This window comes from Lynx rufus, unplaced genomic scaffold (assembly GCF_022079265.1).
Source record: "Lynx rufus isolate CCGP_SWC_20201006 ecotype Redwood Valley unplaced genomic scaffold, mLynRuf1.p SCAF_24, whole genome shotgun sequence".
Taxonomy (NCBI): Eukaryota; Metazoa; Chordata; class Mammalia; order Carnivora; family Felidae; genus Lynx; species Lynx rufus.
In genome coordinates, this window is record NW_025814839.1 from 22,226,232 (window position 1) to 22,243,114 (window position 16,883).

General features: G+C 40.1%; 1 protein-coding gene across 1 annotated transcript in view; it reads left to right on the forward strand.

The window, feature by feature from the left end:
• Positions 1 to 268: 268 nt before the first annotated feature.
• LOC124518522 (uncharacterized) overlaps positions 269 to 16,883 on the forward strand; it is a 110,721-nt gene continuing 94,106 nt past the window's right edge. The window contains exons 1-4 of the mRNA XM_047088517.1: positions 269 to 519; positions 7,120 to 7,234; positions 7,395 to 7,568; positions 13,569 to 13,675. Coding sequence (XP_046944473.1) covers positions 269 to 519; positions 7,120 to 7,234; positions 7,395 to 7,568; positions 13,569 to 13,675 — 647 coding nt within the window. The remainder of the gene's footprint in view (positions 520 to 7,119; positions 7,235 to 7,394; positions 7,569 to 13,568; positions 13,676 to 16,883) is intronic.

Genomic DNA, 16,883 nt, shown 5'->3' on the forward strand with positions numbered 1-16,883 from the left:
CGGTGTCCGAGCTGTGGGTACCGTTGACAGTTAGGCCTCTGTGCGCATGCGCAGTGATTGCCTCTTCTGAAGTGCGCAAGCGCGCTTGTGTTTGGCGGTATTGCTTGCGGCGGGTTACCGAGAAGTGGCAGCTACGCAAACGCGGATCCTCACTGCTGGGGTGTTGTGGCCAGGCGGGTTTGGCCTATCTCCGGCGCTAGTGTTGGGCTCGGGAGGTAGTGGAAAGGGAGGGCGGGGTGAAGTCTCCGTGGAGCCCGCAGGCCTCGCAATGAAGAGGGTTTGGGGGTTCGGGAGGCAGAAAGGCCTGTCGCCCTTGGGCTCCGCTTCTGGCTTGCAGAGGCAGGGCAGGGGCGTTGGGCAGGAGAATAATAGAACTGACAACTTGCTGTTGGGTTACCACGTCCGAGACAGAGATCTCAGAAATATCCACAAGGCTGCCTGCGTGGGCAACGTAGCGCAAGTGCAGCAGATTCTGCTCTTGGGGGAAATTGGCGTGGATGATAGAGACAAGATGAACAGGTAATAGGGGCTTGGAGGCTGGCAGGGAGGAGGCGGGACGGACCTGGGAGAAGAGCACACCTGGCCTAGCTCTACCTGTGCATCGGAGCCCTCCCTCGGGGAGCTGGGTTCTCTTCCCTCCTGAGGTCCTGCTGCCCCTCGGTCGTGGGAACCCTACGTGGTCTAGCACCCAGGCCGACAGCGTGAGCGGCAAAAACAAAATCTTCAGCTGCCCTGGCACGTACTCGTTACTTCCTGAATAGACCACTTGACTCTCAAGTTTGACGTGATTTACCCAAATTTCAATAGTAATACACACGAAATTAAGTGTCGACAACATGTTGTTTTTAATGGACTCATTTTCATACCATAATGTCATACATAGAAAAGTGCATAATGGGAGAAATAATTCCCGTAATCAACTTCTGGGCTAGAAATTCTTGGGACAAAATCCAGTATCCAGTTTATGTCTGTGTACACTTAGGTATGTGTGCTATTCACTGAGGGACCTGGGAAGGACATTTTGAAGTGGAAGATGGCTCTGAATAGGAGGACTTCTTTTTCTCAAAATGTGTACCCTTCCTGTATTTGTCAGTTTTAGGTAAAGCAAATGAAAGCCTCCTGGTTTTTAGAATTTTGAGCTACACGTGCTCTTCTTGTGATGTCATTAAGGAAATTTTTGGACTCACTGTCTTGTACATCTGAAACTGATAGAAACTGTATGTTAACGAACTGGAATTAACCTAAGAACTTATGTTTTTATATAGGAGGTAGATTTGCCCTTCCAGATATCCAAATGTACCTGAAATTTCCACAAATTATTCATTTACAAACAGCTGAAAAGACAGATAAAGGAGTGGTGCAGAGTAGACCATGACCAACGCTCAAATATACATAAGACTTTAAAATTTGACACTGGTGACCTTTCATAGTAGTAGGAAAAGGTGAATTATTCGTAAGTAGTGGAGAAACAGCCAATTTGGAGAAAACTTATTAGAATTTTATCTCCCTAAAATAAGTTCCAGATGGGATATAAATTTAAAAATTGTAATATGCAAAATAAGAAAAGTAACAGAAAAAAAAACCCACAAATGCCTCTTTAGCATCCTAAAAATGACTTGAAAACAAGACTTTTGGGGGGGTGCCTGGGTGGCTCAGTCAGTTAAGCCTCTGACTCTTGATTTCGGCTCAGGTCATAATCTCAGGGGTTCGTGGGTTCAAGTCCTTCGCCGGGCTCCCTGCTGTCAATGTGGAACATGCTTGGGATTCTGTTTTGCCTCTCTCTCTCTCTCTCTCTCTCTCTCTCTCTCTATTTCTCCCTCTCAAAAAAAATTGGAGCCCCTGGGTGGCTCAGTTGGTTGAGCGGTCTGACTTTGGCCCAGGTCATGATCCCGTGCTTTGTGGGTTGGAGCCCCGCTTCAGGCTCTGTGCTGACAGCTCAGATTCTGTGTCTCCCTCTCTCTCTTCCCCTCCCTTGCTTGCACGCTGTGTCTCTGTGTCCCAAAAACAAATAAATATTAAAAAAATTTTTAAATCAAGATTTCTCGAGATTGGTTTAGCAACATAAAAACCTAAAAGCCTCTATCAGAAAATAATATTATTAAAATAAAAGACAATGCACTTGCAAATATTTACAACATATTTGTATCAGACAACAGGATATATCTTCGTTTTACAGAGAAGTCTTTGAAATCAAAACGAACAACAATCTGTAATTTGAAATCGTGCAAAGTACTTCTTTGCATATCTACAAGGGACCAGTGGACATAGGGAAATATAGCGTCCCTGGGAAAAAAGAAATTTAAGTTAAAAAGGGACTGAAATACCGTTTTCCATCTACAACCTTTGTGAAAATAGAGTGATGGTGCTTATACTGCCGCTTAAAGTTTAAGTTGTTTTCGACTTTCCAATAGACAATTTGGTGTAGGTACCACATTTAAAAAATATGTATTCCTTTTACCCATCAATTTTATTTCTACTAAAATATCTTTAGGAAATCACTAGTGATAAATGACATACATTTTGCTTTTCTCAGCACTATTTAAAATAGCAATGTATTAAGAAGAACTCGTATAATGGCTTTTATAAGTAAATGGCATTACATCCATAAGATGGATATGTGATCATTGAAGGTGGCACAGATAATAGATATACACAGAGACGCAGAGCTGTGCTTTAGCTGATCATTAAGTGAGAACAAAAATCAGTGTGATCATAGGTACACACAAGCAGACTATGGTTTTATGTTAAGCCCCAAATTGCACAAAATGTGATGACATTTGTGATTTCTGAACCTTTGTATTTACATGCATTTTTCTTTTCCTTCAAAGAAAATCTGTGCTTTCTACAGGAAAAGGTATATAAAGGTCCTATTAAAAGTTTATTATCAACAGAAAGGGTTGATTATCGTTGAAGTAATCCTGGAGAAGAGCAAGAATATGAATCTTATATACATAAAAATAATTTCTCACTTTGTGTTAAAAAATATTTTCGGATGTAAAATAAGAAAAATGAGTTAATTAAAATGTTTTTTGAGGATTGGCATATCTGGACAACTTTTGGCCTCTTCAGAAGTAAAGGGAGTATTTTTTATTTGCACTTGTAGATTTTATTATGCATATATTAAGCATATACATATGTTTTCTGTTATAGGTAGCTTTATTACATGTAATAGGTAAATGATTTATATTAGTCATGAAAATAAAATATCTTAGTTGTGTGCTTATGAAAAAAAAAATAAGACCTAGCAAATATAAGTGATTATTTACTGTTTCAGAAGTATGCTTTCCTTTATATACCTTTTCTTTAAAACTATTGAACTCTCCAACTATGCACTCTTTCCATCCATTTATTTATCAACTAGAACCTGCACATATATTCTATAGCGGACATACTCTACCCAAGATCCTTTAGTTCTCAAAGACTTCATTTTGCACTGTATGAGCAGGATGAGAAATTTTATTGATTTATTTTCTAAAGATTTTATTTTTTGAAGTTTATTTATTTATTTTTTGAGAGGGGTGGGGTGGGGGTGGGGAGTGGGGGGAATGGAGGGACAGAGAGAGAATGCCAAGCAGACCCCGTGCTGAAAGCAGGAACTTTTCCAATACACTTTTCTTTTTTTTTTTTTTTAATTTTTTTAACGTTTATTTATTTATTTATTTATTTATTTATTTATTTATTTTTTTATATATATGAAATTTATTGACAAATTGGTTTCCATACAACACCCAGTGCTCATCCCAAAAGGTGCCCTCCTCAATACCCATCACCCACCCGCCCCTCCCTCCCACCCCCCATCAACCCTCAGTTTGTTCTCAGTTTTTAACAGTCTCTTATGCTTTGGCTCTCTCCCACTCTAACCTCTTTTTTTTTTTTTCCCTTCCCCTCCCCCATGGGTTCCTGTTAAGTTTCTCAGGATCCACATAAGAGTGAAACCATATGGTATCTGTCTTTCTCTGTATGGCTTATTTCACTTAGCATTACACTCTCCAGTTCCATCCACGTTGCTACAAAAGGCCATATTTCACTTTTTCTCATTGCCACATAGTATTCCATTGTGTATATATACCACAATTTCTTTATCCATTCATCAGTTGATGGACATTTAGGCTCTTTCCATAATTTGGCTATTGTTGAGAGTGCTGCTATGAACATTGGGCTACAAGTGCTCCTATGCATCAGTACTCCTGTATCCCTTGGATAAATTCCTAGCAGTGCTATTGCTGGGTCATAGGGTAGGTCAATTTTTAATTTTGTGAGGAACCTCCACACTGCTTTCCAGAGCGGCTGCACCAATTTGCATTCCCACCAACAGTGCAAGAGGGTTCCCGTTTCTCCACATCCTCTCCAGCATCTATAGTCTCCTGATTTGTTCATTTTGGCCACTCTGACTGGCGTGAGGTGATACCTGAGTGTGGTTTTGATTTGTATTTCCCTGATAAGGAGCGATGCTGAACATCTTTTCATGTGCCTATTGGCCATCTGGATGTCTTCTTTAGAGAAGTATCTATTCATGTTTTCTGCCCATTTCTTCACTGGGTTATTTGTTTTTCGGCTGTGGAGTTTGGTGAGCTCTTTATAAATTTTAGATACTAGCCCTTTGTCCGTTATGTCATTTGCAAATATCTTTTCCCATTCCGTTGGTTGCCTTTTAGTTTTGTTGGTTGTTTCCTTTGCTGTGCAGAAGCTTTTTATCTTCATAAGGTCCCAGTAATTCACTTTTGCTTTTAATTCCCTTGCCTTTGGGGATGTGTCGAGTAAGAGATTGCTACGGCTGAGGTCAGAGAGGTCTTTTCCTGCTTTCTCCTCTAAGGTTCTGATGGTTTCCTGTCTCACATTTAGGTCCTTTATCCATTTTGAGTTTATTTTTGTAAATGGTGTGAGAAAGTGGTCTAGTTTCAACCTTCTGCATGTTGCTGTCCAGTTCTCCCAGCACCATTTGTTAAAGAGGCTGTCTTTTTTCCATTGGATGTTCTTTCCTGCTTTGTCAAAGATGAGTTGGCCATACGTTCGTGGGTCTAGTTCTGGGGTTTCTATTCTATTCCATTGGTCTGTGTGTCTGTTTTTGTGCCAATACCATGCTGTCTTGATGATGACAGCTTTGTAGTAGAGGCTAAAGTCTGGGATTGTGATGCCTCCTGCTTTGGTCTTCTTCTTCAAAATTCCTTTGGCTATTCGGGGCCTTTTGTGGTTCCATATGAATTTTAGGATTGCTTGTTCTAGTTTCGAGAAGAATGCTGGTGCAATTTTGATTGGGATTGCATTGAATGTGTAGATAGCTTTGGGTAGTATTGACATTTTGACAATATTTATTTTTCCAATCCATGAGCAGGGAATGTCTTTCCATTTCTTTAAATCTTCTTCAATTACCTTCATAAGCTTTCTATAGTTTTCAGCATACAGATCCTTTACATCTTTGGTTAGATTTATTCCTAGGTATTTTATGCTTCTTGGTGCAATTGTGAATGGGATCAGTTTCTTTATTTGTCTTTCTGTGGCTTCATTGTTAGTCCAATACACTTTTCAAAGAGTCCCAGCACGGGGCTTGAGCCAGTGAACATGAGATCGTGACTTGAGCCCAAATCAAGAGCTGCACGCTTAACAGACTGAGCCACCCAGGTGCCCCAGCTGTTATCTTGTTTACTTTATGTTTTAAGTGTTGTTCATTGTTGAGGGTGAAAGCATGAGCAGGGGGAGGGGGACAGGGAGAGGAGGGACAGAGCATCTAAAGCAGGCTCTGCACCAGATTTTATATTTAAGTAATCTCTATACCCATCGTGGGGCAAATTGACAACCCTGAGATCAAGGTCCTATGCTCTACTGACTGAACCGGCAAGGCACCCCTAACATGAGAAATTTTACATTGAAGTATTAGGACTTAATCTCAATGGAAGTTTTCCTCCTTCCTTTCAAAGTTTCTGGAGATAGGAAATTGTAAAAGATAACCTTTACCTGCCCTTTTGAAATTTATGAGAGGAGTAAGTACTAATATTGATCATTGGAAATACTTGATTTTCGTACAATCTGTAGACCTCAATATTTAATAAAATGAGCTGGTCCTGGTCATTGGAATCCTGAGTTTCCTTTGGCTTAAACTTTCTTGAGAGGCAAAGTAAGAAGTCCTTAAAAATGTTTTCCTTTGGTTAATTTAGTCCTCTTTTCCTATAATGCTTTTTAGAACTAAAATTTATTTAAATGCCAATCATATGACTAGAACTGCAATAGACCTATTGTATATACCATCATTTCACATAATGGAAGGCACCAAGATTCTATGGTGTCCCACTATTTTATGTACCAATAATTTTTTTTTAAAGTCCTGCCAGTTACAGTTGTAAGACATCTTGAGTTATAAATTGCATTCCAATGTCAGAGATATTAAAATGTGACAAAATGAGCATCTTAGAATCATTGGAATGCAGTATTCTTGCTAATCCTTAAAACATGTCTGCAAAGTAGGTGTAATTGTATCAAGGTACCTAATTGAAGTGTTGTCTATGTAAAGCAGTAGTAATGGTAAAAATTATACTACCCAACAACTATTGAGATGTTATTTGTGCTAGGAAGTGTTCTAAATACTTGCATAGATCCTCACTTAAGCATCACAACGAGGTCTTGTGAGATAACTACTGTGTATTTTATTTCATTTCATTTCATTTCATTTCATTTCATTTCATTTCATTTTCTTATGATCATTTTTTTTTGTAATCTCTACACCTACTGTGGGGCTTCAAACTCATGACCCTGAGATCAAGAGTTACATGCTCTTCAGACTGAGCTAGCCAGGTGACCCGAGACAACTACTATTTTTATCCCCTTTTGTTGAGGACATTGAGGATAAGTCTAAGCAATAACTAGTGAGTGACAGAGTTAAACTAGGATTGAAACCCTGGTGGAGCTGAATCCCGAGGTCATGCTCTTTCTCTTCAAACATGCTGCTCTTTTATTGGTGTGATGAGTAATCACTACTAAATATTGTACTTTCTCCAGAGGAAAACTGAATCTTTGTTTTGGAGGCATAGGAATAACATGCTACTTAATGTTTACAATTTCCTGAATTAACTGCATGTTTTGAGAGAGTGCACTATCATTTCCTAAAAAGTCCTCTCACTTTTTTAGGACTGCTCTCCATTTGGCCTGTGCCAATGGCCATCCAGAAGTGGTGACCCTCCTAGTAGAGAGGAAATGCCAGCTTAACCTCTGTGATCATGAAAACAGGACAGCTCTCATGAAGGTGTGTAGTAGCAGCTATGTCTGCCTGAGATGGATTTGATGTCATTCCTTAGAATGAAATGAAGTTATTGCCTTGAAACAAAACGAATCGGTGAAACCTGTGGCATGCTTACTTAAAATTCTCAGAATTTACACTCTGTTTCTTGGCATATCACTGACAGGCCGTACAGTGCCAGGAAGAGAAATGTGTAAACATACTATTGGAAAACGGTGCCGATCCAAATATTAGGGATGTGAGTGGCAACACTGCTCTCCACTATGCGGCCTTTGGTGATAATATATCCATAATAGAGAAGCTGCTGCTATACAATGCGGATACTGAAGCAAGAAATAAGGTAAAGAACTAATTTATACATTATTTGAAATTTTATATATATACATGAATATTTTAGCCTCAAAATGTTTTATTTCACACACACACAGACACACACACACACACACACACACACACACACACACACACACTCACTCCTGAATTCTATCCATCAGGCCCTGTCATCATGGAAATAACTCCAATGCCAAGTCAGGGAGGGCTAGAAAAAGGTAGTGTCCACAGAAAGGGCAAAGTTGTATCTCCCAGCCACCCTTCCACCCCAGAAAGAAAATGTTTCCATTAGTGCCTATAAGTGGATGGTAGTCTCAGAGCCCATAAAGGACTAAAGGTCTAGTGAGGGGAGTGAGGTGATGATGGAGGCTGGGTGCTATGCAGGAGCTTAGGCAAGGGGTGCTGCTGGGGATAGGTGGGAGGAGGAATGGAGACCCAGACCCAGCAGGGAGAGCTTGGTTGTGTGCAAGCAGGAGGAAAAAGCAGCAATTGTAGGTGCTGGGCACTGCAGGCCCCGGTGCTCTCAAGATGAGGGCATTGGGGTCAGGTCATGTCTTGACATCCAGCAAAGGCATCTACTTGTGTTGGTAGCCACTCGGCCAACCATGTACCATGTTGGGGTGTCCCACTTCAGAGAGTAGCTCCCGCTCAACCTTGTGTAGCTCCTCAGCAGGGTTGTAGCTGTACATGGGGAGTAGATGATGGCCACACTTGCTGGCCCGCCTGCCTTTTCCTTGACATGCATTACCTCTCACTGCTGAAGCCCCTGAAGGAACACCCTTGGTTGACACGGGTAGGGTCAATTTTACGTATTTGGAAGTTCAAGTATTCCCTGAATGAAAATATTTGGAAATAACTTATTTATCTAAGATTTCTTTTTCTTTCTTTCTTTCTTTCTTTCTTTCTTTCTTTCTTTCTTTCTTTTGTTCTTTCTTTCTTTCTTTCTTTCTTCCTTCTTATTATTTTTTATTTATTTTTGAGAGAGAGAGACAGAGACAGAACAAGAGTGGGAGAGGGGCAGAGAGAGAGAGTGGGAGACACAGAATCTGAAGCAGGCTCCAGGCTCCCAGCTGTCAGCACAGAGCCCAATGCAGGGCATGAACTCATGAGCCATGAGATCAAGACCTGAGTCGAAGTTGGATGCTCTACCAACTGAGCCACCTAGGCACCCCTAAGATTTCATTTTAAATAAGGATACTTCTAAAGAAACATTAGAGAATACTGCCTTGTTTTATGTATTTATGGCAAATACTTATGAAAACAATATATTTGTTAAACGTAAAACTTACTCTGTTTTCAAATATTTTTTCCCATCCAATTTTTTTTATTAGTGAAAAACAACACAGGAAAGCAAAATTTGCCCTAGGCTTTGTCTTAAAACTCAAAGAAAACAAATGCATTTTACAATAAAAAATATTGCTGCTGTTGACAAGTTCACATTTGGTAGAAAAGTGATTTATAAAAATGGGATTTATCTTTTATTGGCCAAGGCTTAAGAGGAAAAAGGGGAAAGGAGGGAGCAGTCAGAACTAAGTGGGCCAATTTGGAAATTTGGCAAGTGAGAGAAAATAACAAGAAGAGGCTGTTTGTTTTATTTTTTTTCCCCTTCAGTTTATATGTTTAGTCAAGGAGTCTTCAATTTTCAAGGGGAATAATTGTTACTTAGGGAAAGAGTGAGTTGTAAACCTGCCTAGAGACCAAGTGTAGGAGGACTCAGAGGAAATCAGATTGGCAGTGAACAGGTGGTTGATGAAGTGGGCAAGGAGAGGAAAGAACAAATAATTAACTGTCATATAATCCTATTCTGGCAGAAAAAGCCACTTAGATAAGAGTCTAAACTCTGTTCTGAAATCTAGAATATCTTGATGGGAAGTAAGAAGTTTAAAAGTAATGAAATCAAGTTGCATTTTGACTTTACATTTAGTCCCTGTTCTACCTCTGCTCAGGGAGATTAAATGCAGTTTTGATAAGTCATTCTTTTGGCTAAATCTTCAAATGATAGAGGGAGTTGGCCACATACATGAGACTGATGTGACTGTCTGCTGCACCAGCTCTCAGCTAGAATTGTGGTGGGGAATCACAGTGCCCTGAGGAAGTTTCAAATTTTTTTTTTTACAAGCCTAAACTCTCCCCTGAAGAGTTTGAGTAAATCTAGTAACATGTATACATAGACATGGATATTCAGAAATATTTTCTTTGAGACTGTGCTACAACTCTTGGTTCAGAACTACTGGGGTGTGTGGGTGGCTCAGCCGGTTAAGCATCTGACTTCAGGCTCAGGTCATCATCTCACGGTTCACAAGTTCTAGCCCCGTGTTGGACTCTGTGCTGACAGGTTAGACAGAGACTGGAGCCTGCTTCATATTCTGTAGTCTCCCTCTCTTTTTGCCCCTCCCCTGCTCGTGCTCTTTCTCTCTCTTTCACAAATAAGTGGACATTTAAAAAAGAAAAAGAAAAAGCTAACTACTGAAGGGAGGGGTACCCGGGTTGTTCGGTTGATTAAGCGTCCGACTTCCACTCAGGTTGTGATCTCATGGTTTGTGAGTTCGAGCCCCACATTGGGCTCTGCACTGATGGTGCAGAGACACATGAGAGTCTCTCTCCCTGCCCCTCCCCTACTCGCTCACGCTTGCTCTCTCTCTCTCTCTCTCTCTCTCATATTCATAGCCATTTGGTTATTACAAGCAGTGTTTTCCTGATTGCAAGAGGAGAGTCTTGAATCTTTTTTATTAGTTGAAGCTATGTGACAGACTGTCTTATGATGTCTGTTAAGTTCATATAGCCCTGGCATATGCCAAATGGTAGTTTTAAACATGGAAATGTAGTTAGTGACAATACAGTTGGGAATTGTTTGAATAATTTAGTTTCAGCATGGTTGTGAACTAATTTGTCTATTTGATTAACATTCTGGGAGAATTAAACACAGATAGATTGCAGTTTTAATAAGCGTTGGAAAAAATCTTAAAGTGGGTGTTACGAGTCTTTTTGTTGTGATTCTTTTAGACAGAGAGAGTGTGAGTGGGGGAGAAGGGCAGAGGGAGAGAGGGAGAACCTCAAGCAGGCTCCAAGCTCAGTGCCAAGCCTGATGCAGGACTCAGGCCCACAACCCTGGGATCATGACCTGAGCTGAAGTCAAGCGTCAGATGCTCAACTGACTAAGCCACCCAGGCTCCCCTCTTATGAGTCTTAATAGCAATTTTTATTACATGTTGGGGCCTAAGTGTTTGGTAAAACGTGATACTGATACTTCAGGAAAGATTTACATACAAATATTTGCTTTATGCACAACCAAAATACCCGTGGGCTATTGACTAAATTTGGCCCCTGGATGTGTTTAGTTTCCTCCATAAATTGAGTCAACGTTTAAAATTATGACACTCATGCAGAAATCTGGATTTCAGACTTTTCTTACAGAATCATACCGGGTACTTTGAGCCCATACTACTGTTTGGTATGCATTCCAGCGGCTGCCCTTTTTATATGAGGCATGTGTGTCTCCAGTTTGCTACTGTCCCACTTAGGTTCTTCACTTACTCGAGTCACCTACTTTGCCTCCATAAGCATTGCGTTTGCAATTACTGTTTTATGATCTCTCTCTCTCTCTATATATATATATATGTATATATATATATACATATACACACACATATATATACGTAAATACATATATATATATATATTCTTAGACTGTGCTAATCAGATCTCTTTTGGGACACAAAGAAACCTTGGTAATTTTTTTTAAGTTAATTTTGAGAAAGAGAGAGAGAGAATCCCTAGGAGGCACTGGGTTTGAACTCATGAATCATGAGACCATGACTTGAGCCAAAGTCAAGAGTCAGATGCTTAACTGACTGAGCTACCCAGGCGCCTCTGTTTTATGGTCTATTTTGATAAAGTTTTCAAGGTTTTGAAGGCAATCCATATTGATTTGTAATTATATTTTGTATTTTATGTTAATGTCTTCGGAATAGGATTGAATTTTCCAAGTTAGACTTTCTAAGTTGTTTTTGTATTGTAGGTATTTTTTTAATGTTTATTGATTTTGAAGGAGAGGCAGCACCTGCATCAGTGGGGGAGGGGCAGAGAGAAAGGGAGACACAGAATCCCAAGCAGGCTCCAGGCTGAGCTGTCAGCATAGAGCCCAGTGCAGGGCTTGAACTCACAAACCATGACATCATGACCTGAACCGAAGTTGGCCTTTTAACTGACTGAGCCACCCAGGTGCCCCATAAGTTAGTTTGAAAACAAGACACTTTTTCCTTCTGTGTACTATAAATCATCGTATTCCTGGGGCGCCTGGGTGGCTCAGTCGGTTGAGTGTCCGACTTCGGCTCAGGTCATGATCTCGCGGTCTGTGAGTTCGAGCCCCGTGTGGGGCTCTGTGCTGACAGCTCAGAGCCTGTAGCCTGCTTTGGATTCTGTGTCTCCGTCTCTCTCTGCCCCTTGCCCGCTCATGCTCTGTCTCTCTCTCTCTCTCTGTCAAAAATAAATAAACATTAAAAGAAACAAAATTTGAATAATCGTATTCCTATTGGAATATTTGCAAACCGTATTAGATTAATCATGGTTACAGTTGAATAGGTTATGCCTATTGCAGACAATATTCTCTTTCTCCTCAGCATTGTTCCCCAAAAAGTGCAGATAATGTGGTCACTTTCATTATGCTAAACATGATCTGTAGAAACCAGTGTTTGAGTTTTTACTGATAAGCCATTATATTTTTATTTCCGATTTATATTTTGCCTAAAATATAAAGTAAGTAGCTATTCCAGTGGAAACTGGAATACAACTAGAATACAAACAGATTGTTTTAGTAGTAGGTATGCATTAGGGTCCCAGGATTATTATAATTGAGAATAAAATTTCATATTGAGCTTCCTAACAGTTAAGATAAAACTTTAGCATTTTATAAATGCTAAAGAGAAAGCCCATGGGCTATTTAATATTAAGGAATCAAAGTTCATTTGAAGCTTATCTCTTGGAGTTCTGAGCCCATCTCCTTAGTGACCCATTTGGAGCAGGAATGCCTTATGTTGACATCTCGGATGTCAGTGGATCCTGATACCACTGACAGAAGACAAGCAAGTTTGTATAACTTGGGGAAAAGCTTCACCTTTATCAGAAAGCTCTCCAAACTATATCCCTGAAACTCTGATTCCTCAAATGTGAATGTTTGCCACAAAAAGGATTGTCAGATGGGGATTGAGCAGATTTAAATGGATTTTTGTAATGCCAGACATATAATGCAGTTTTATAATATTTCTCAAACATAGGTGATCATGAAATCTTTCCATTGGGACATAGTACTTACCTTCTGGCAAAGTACGTATTCTTTGGAAGATAATTTAAGAAACACTGCTCCAGAGATCATCGTTTAGGTTATTAATTCAGTAAAAGTACTTAAAGCATTTACTGCTGTGTTTTGGAGTTTGGAGATATAGAGATAAGAAATAGCCCCTGCTCTCAAGAAGCTCTTGGTTTAGACAGGGAACAATAACTACAGTATACCACCATGAGTACTGTGATAGAAGCAACGATCTTGGAACCAGTCAGTGTTTGAATTGAGTTTGGGAGAATGACTGCATATAATCTGTTGAAGAAGGTGGAGGAGGGCTATTTTATTAAAAACAATTTTTAATGTGTATTTCTTTTTGAGAGAGAGAGAGAGCGAGGGCGGGGGGGGGGGGAGACACAGAATCTGGAACAGGCTACAGGCTGTGTGCGGTCAGCATAGAGCACAATGCAGGGATCAAACTCACAAACCCTGAGATCATGACCTGAGCTGCAATTGGTCACTTAACCAACTGAGCCACCCAGGTGCCCCAGTGGAGGAGGGCTATTTTAAAGAGGAGCAGCAGCAGGTGAAAGCACAGGGGTGGGAAGGAAGAGGCCATTTTTTATTTACTTTTTGTATTATATGTTTAAGTTTAGAGGATCTTTTGTATGTTTTAAAATTCCGTATGGAAAGGTGTAATTTTGTAAATTCTGAATTGTTTTTGCTCTTTTACAGGATAACTTCACACCACTTCTAGTTGCTGTAAATGAAAACAAACAGCAAATAGTGGAATTTTTAGTAGAAAAGGCGGCAAATATACATGCAGAGGATAAATTAAAAAGGTGCAGTAGTTTTCTTTTAAGCCTTAGTATGGTTCTAGAGTGGTAATAATTATTCAAGTCAGGAAGATTAACTTCAGAAGAAGAAGATTAATTTATAATTATATAGTGAAAAATGTCAACACATCACCAGTTAGGCAGAAAGCAATTAATCTGACTGGGCAACATGAAGAACAGGGTATAGCAGAATTCATATTCCTTGATGATGTTGACTCATGTCATTTGCAGGGTTTATTTTTAAGTAGGTTCCATGCTCGGCCTGGAGTCCAACACTGGGCCTGAACTCATGGCTCTGAGATCAAGACCCGAGCTGAGGTCAAGAGTCTGATGCTCAACCAACTGAGTCCCCCAGTTGCTCCTGCAGTGGGTTTTTTTGTTTGTGTGTTTGTTTTTTCTGCCACATGATTTTGTGTTAACTAAAGGGATTTCATATTAGTTTTATAAAGGGTGAACTCTCAGCTCTTAATTTACTTTATGACACAATATTGGCCTTCTTAACCCTTTTATGGTATTTTTTTAAACTTCTATTTCGTAGAGGCACCTAGGTGGCTCAGTTAGTTAAGCATCCGACTTTGGCTCATGTGATCATCTCATGGTTCGTGGGTTGAACCCCACATCAGGCTCTGTGCTGACAGTGTAGAGCCTGCTTCAGATTCTCAATCTCTCTCTCTCTCTCTCTCTCTCTCTCTCTCTCTCTCTCTGTCTCTGCCCGTTGCCCACACTCTCACGTACACTCTCTCTCTTTCTCAAAATAATCGTAAATAAACTTAAAACAAAAAGAACTTCTACTTCATATACACTTTTCCTTCAAAGAAGTATATTGGGGTGCCTGGGTGGCTCAGTTGGTTAAGTCTATGACTTTGGCTGTGGTCATGGTGTCATGGTTCGTGGGTTCGAGCCCCACGTCGGGCTCTGAGCTGACGGCTCGGAGCCTGGAGCTGCTTTGGATTCTGTGTATCCCTCTCTCTCTCCCTCTCCCTTGCTTGAGCTCTGTCTCCCAAAAGCAAATAAATGTTTAAAAAAAGATGCGTATTAAACATAAATAGGATTTGTTTTGTCTTCTGGATGACACTTTTCTTTAAATTGCTTTTTTTTTCTTTTTTGAGGAATACTGATGTCGTTAGGTGATCTCTAAGTGATGATTAATTGCTATTACCAGGTCTCATCAGGTGTTACCCTTTTTCATGTCCAGTATATGTATTTTTGATTTTATTTTTAATTGGTAGGAGTAGAAAGATGAAAGATAACTTTAACTGAATAGACTTTTCCTTTAATGAGGATAAGTAATAGGTGGGTGATAAAGAAGGAAGAGATGTGCTTTAGATTCACACAAGACTAAGTTGATTCATAGCTTTCCTACTGGCTAGGTGTTGTGACCTTGGGAGAGTTACGTATCATCACTAAATATGTTTCCTGATATGAAAAGGATGATGATAATATATCCTTCAAGGGTGGTTGTGCGTAAATAATGTTTTATATACATAGCATTTAATTTAGCGCCTACCATACGCTTATCAGCATCCTTAACTATAATTATGCCTATTTTGTTAGCATTCGCATTAAAATATTATCATTTTAAGCCTGCAGATAGTTTCTATAATTACTTGACCTCTAGATGGCTTTGAAGTGCACCGTATCAGATTAAGGAAGACATGGGGAATTCTTTTTTAAAATCTTTACCTATTCGGATAAGTGACCTCAGCATAGTTTCTTGTTTATCAAAGGACTTTAAATTAGCAACTCTATAATACATCACCCAAGTGGGACAAGAAGCTTCCTTTTTGTCCCTTCATTTTGGCCTTGGAGATCATTTACAAAGATGAACACTGAAACATGTAAATGGTCGATTCTGAACAGATAGGCAAGATATTAACCTGATACAGCGTATCAAATTAGCTGTTTAAATAACTCTAGATTCCTAAGAGTGAAGTTATCTCTGTTATTTTAGAACAGCCTTCATGCTTGCTGTAAATTATGACGCAACAAATGTAGTCAGGCTTCTTCTTCAGCAAGGTATTGACCCTTTTCCTCAAGATGTATATGGATGGGCTACAGATGAATATGCTTATATTAAGGGTTTTAATCTGTAAGTGTTTGTATTAAAATGCTAGTTATTACTAAACTGAGTTTTAAAATAATGTAACTGTTATCTTCGTATGGAACAGATGGGATTTCGTAGTTTGGTCAGGCAGTTTTGGAATGGCAGTCGGTTAGTCCACAACATGAGCCAGAAATCAAGCAAAGGACTAGACTAGTTAGAAGTAGGAATGTGTGCAGGATTCTTTATCTCAGGACTTTTGAGACCTTTATCGTCCAGGATTATGCATTTCATTTCAAGTATAACCCGTCTTCATGGGGCACAAATAATGTTACATCTCTGCGTTTTCTAACTAGTAACCTGGGTCTTGAAATGTTCAGTTTTGTAGAGGACCCTGTACTTTCCTTTGAGGGCTATCTCCTGTACTCTGTCCCTTGAATTTTACAAGAACCTAAGGAGCACCCTAAGACCAAAGAGACAGTCCTCTTTCACAAGTCATTTGGAGGGGACAAAAGGGCATCTGATCATTCTACAGTTTTCTTTGATTCTGTTTCTGTGCCATTGCTGTTGAAACTGGTGCTGCAGTCTGGTGGTGATTGACCTTTGCTCCCAGGATTCCCTTGCTGATCCAGATTTTTCAGTCTTCATGGTGATCCACACTTAGATTTCAAAGTTACAAAGTTTCTTTTGTTCACTGCACATGCACATATGCTCAGCAGCTCTCCCAAAGCACCAGCACCCTGTTGGGGCAGCTGGGCCTCCTGGCTTTCGCCATACACCCCTGTCCCTCCACGCTCAAAGACCTTATGTGGAACCCATATCTTAGCCTAGACTTTCCTTATGAGTTACCCTTTGAGGATCTTGTTTGTCTTTTTTTTGGCCAGAAGATGTTAGTTGGGACCATTCTAAGCTGTCAGAGAGGTTCAAATGATGCTGCAGGAAGAGATCGGACTTCCCTTTCTCCTTTGTTAGTAGATCTGTACCCCTGCCTTTTTTTTTTTAAGTAGGCTCCATGCCCAGCGTGGAGTCCACCATGGGGCTCGAACTCATGAGCCTGAGATCAATACCCAAGCTGAGATCAAGAGTTGGATGCCCAACGGACTGAGCCACCCAGGTGCCCCTGGATCACCACTTTAAATCCTGTTGGAGCATCTTTTCTGAGGTCATGGAAGG